The 3,302-nt window shown below is 42.0% G+C and overlaps 1 protein-coding gene across 1 annotated transcript; it reads left to right on the forward strand.

Moving 5' to 3' along the window:
- The first annotated feature begins 1,883 nt into the window (after positions 1-1,883).
- LOC119343321 (16.9 kDa class I heat shock protein 1-like) lies at positions 1,884-2,632 on the forward strand. Its single transcript, XM_037614345.1, has one exon. It carries the CDS (start codon positions 1,968-1,970, stop codon positions 2,421-2,423), a length of 456 nt encoding a protein of 151 aa, XP_037470242.1. The 5' UTR covers positions 1,884-1,967; the 3' UTR covers positions 2,424-2,632.
- Positions 2,633-3,302: the final 670 nt, after the last annotated feature.

Consider the following 3,302-nt stretch of genomic DNA (forward strand, 5'->3'; position numbering starts at 1 on the left):
GAATCGGGAGCTGCTATAGGACCATGGGAAGACGCACTAAGAGAAAGAGATCAGAGAGAGAAGAGGAGGAGCCGTGCGTGAGATACGGTCTTGAGAGTAATTTGTTGTGGATTCCTACGTACTTAGTGTTTACTTGATTAATTGACTAATCATGGCTTTTTTATGGGAGAATTAGCCACGGCTAAACTGGTCATTAGTTAGAAAATTGGGGCCCTGCTAAATTGGGGGCCCTGTTCGGTCGAACACCCTGCACATGGGTGCAGTACGGGCCTGCACTGAAATTGCACTTTTAGTAATATGCAAACATCGAATATATAATATTACGATTTTGCACTCTACCATAATTTACTCACATGTTGTATAGTGCTTGTGTGTATACTTATTTAAACAAACAAAAATATAACTTTTTATAAAAAAGAATGAAGTAGTGGCATTGGTACCGTCCTTTAGGAAGAAAGGAATGAAAAAAATCATGGTAAATTTGCACATAATTTACACATAAAATTGCACTTTTTATAGCTTGCAAGAACTAACATATAGTAGTAGAATGTACATAAAAAATAGGTTTCGAAAAAGGAATGAACTAGTGTCATTGGTAGTATTACCCTTAAATAAGAGAGAAAGTGAAACAAAAACTTAAAACTAAATTATTTTCAAGATTAGTAAAAAATTGCAGTTTTTATAATATGTAAGAAAAGACATATAGTAGTGAAATTTCCATACTCTAATATAATGTATACATGTAGTACTTGTGTGCACATATTTACACACACTCAAGAAAAACTAGAACACACAAAAAACAAAAAAAACCAATAAAAGGAAAGAGAAAAGGAAAAGGAAAAACGCATAGAAACAGAAATCTGGAATAAAAAATAAAGCAAAAGTACCCACAAAAGAAAGAATGAATATGTGGCATTGGTATTACCATTTAAGAACAAAGAAAATGGGAAAAATATCTAAAACAAACACTGACAAAATTTGCGTAAAATATACATAAAAATTGAGCTTTTTAAAAATATGCAAGAATAAGCATATAAAAGTGGCACTTTTGCAAAAAAAAAGTAATAACAAATGAATAGTGGCACATAATAGTGCATTTTTCACAAAATTACAATTTACACACGAATTATACATTACTTACGTGTACATATTTTATATTCGCCCAACATCCAAAATATATCCATAAAAACCGACAAAAGCAGAAGTAAAAACGCACGCAAACAGCCTAATAAGAAAACATGTAACAGGCTTCAGCCCAACAAGAAATCGACTGACCCAAAATAGGGGTCAATCAAAAAACGTCCATCCCAATACAGGACACAACACACAACAGGAAAGAAACTACCAGCACACATCTTGAAGTAGCAATCAACGGTCAAAAAAATCGACTGACTCAAAATTTAAGCTGATATGTAGCTAAAGTGCGTGTGTGAACTGTGAAACGGTGGATATTTGCACTGACAGGTGATTGCGAGTGTTTTATTTGGATCGTAGCTTTGGTCTTTGATTGGTGGTCTTCTCGGTTGGTCTCAGCTCCCGTGCGAGTCGTATGCTCAGGTGCGTTCCTGACTCGCCTCGAGTTCTCCATGTCTTCTCCTAGAAAAGGCCCCATCACATTCCAGAGTGTCTGTACAACAGTATACAAAGCAAAATAAAGGAGAAGGCCTACCAACAGCGAAGCAGGAGAGTGCTCTAGAACACGGTAGGACCTTCCCAGGCCGAAAATAGAAGGAAAGGGAAGATCACAGCCGAGCTGGAAAGCGATAAAGTACCACCAAACGCCCGTCCCCACTGGAGAGACCTCGAGACGCTTCAAGTGCATCACCCGGCGACCCTATATATACCTGGCCTCCATCGCCCTCCATCCCAACTCATATCAGTGTCAAGCAAAAGCCAACAGCATCCTATTCCTACCTACGATCCGATACAGAATCTTCCCCGAGCCACAAACCAAAGCAACACCGACAATGTCGATCGTGAGGCGTAGCAACGTCTTCGACCCCTTCGCCGACCTCTGGGCTGACCCCTTCGACACCTTCCGCTCCATCATCCCGGCGATCTCAGGCGGCAACAGCGAGACGGCCGCGTTCGCCAACGCCCGGGTGGACTGGAAGGAGACCCCCGAGGCGCACGTCTTCAAGGCCGACCTTCCAGGGGTGAAGAAGGAGGAGGTCAAGGTGGAGGTGGAGGACGGCAACGTGCTCGTCGTCAGCGGCGAGCGCACAAAGGAGAAGGAGGACAAGAACGACAAGTGGCACCGCGTGGAGCGCAGCAGCGGCAAGTTCGTCAGGCGCTTCCGCCTCCCCGAGGACGCCAAGGTGGAGGAGGTGAAGGCCGGGCTGGAGAACGGTGTGCTCACCGTCACCGTGCCCAAGGCCCAGGTCAAGAAGCCCGAGGTGAAGGCCATCCAGATCTCCGGCTGAGTGCACGCGTCTCGGCGTATGATCATCAGGGATGGAGCCAGTTTGGTTGATGTGTGTGCGAGGTCTGCAACCGCTACAGTTGTGTCTTGTTCTTGGCGAGTCTGGTGAGACATCTCTGTAGTGCGTTTCTTTCCTCAGTTACTTGTGTAATCGCCAATAGATTTGGTGATGAATAAATGAGAAATAAATCCTTCTGTTTTTGAGTGCAATGCAGATTTTGCATAGACAAAATTTGAGCCTTTTTTTTGCTTGTATAGTTCGGATGGAAAGGATCAAGAGAAAAATGCTCGGTTAGCTGGAAAGATTCGTTGGGTTAGCTGAAAACTTGGCCACGGACAGGTTTCTCCACAGAAACATCTGCTTCAGAATTGAGTAATAAATCTGCTTAAGAATTGAGCAAGGAATGAAGGAAACTATGCACAAGAATATATGTTATAAAAGGTCTGAAATATAATCAATACAGCGAATGCTTTCCAGGCGATCGATACGCTGAACGTGACCTGTCTCACCTTCAGCTTTCATTAATCTTGGGTCTACAATGCATGAATGCTCTGAATGTTGATTCTATGACTTCTATTCCGTCTCACCTTCAGTTTTCTTTGTTCTTCTTTGAGAATTACCTTTAGTGTTCACAATTGTCATCATAAGCCTCGGGTCCAGAATCTATGAAGGTACTAAGCCTCTTAGATTTGAACTCTCCCAGTGCGTCAAGAGTTGTGGGTCGTCCCAGTGCGTCAAAACTTGTGGGCCGTTGGGGCCCTGTAAGCTTGTTAAATTCATAAATATATTTGAAGTTCATGAATATTTTTTAAGCTTGTGAACATTTTTAAATTTTCTCACTTTATTTCAAATTTACAAACATTTTTTAAAGTATATGAT

Source organism: Triticum dicoccoides, unplaced genomic scaffold (genome assembly GCF_002162155.2).
Source record: "Triticum dicoccoides isolate Atlit2015 ecotype Zavitan unplaced genomic scaffold, WEW_v2.0 scaffold122913, whole genome shotgun sequence".
Taxonomy (NCBI): domain Eukaryota; kingdom Viridiplantae; phylum Streptophyta; class Magnoliopsida; order Poales; family Poaceae; genus Triticum; species Triticum dicoccoides.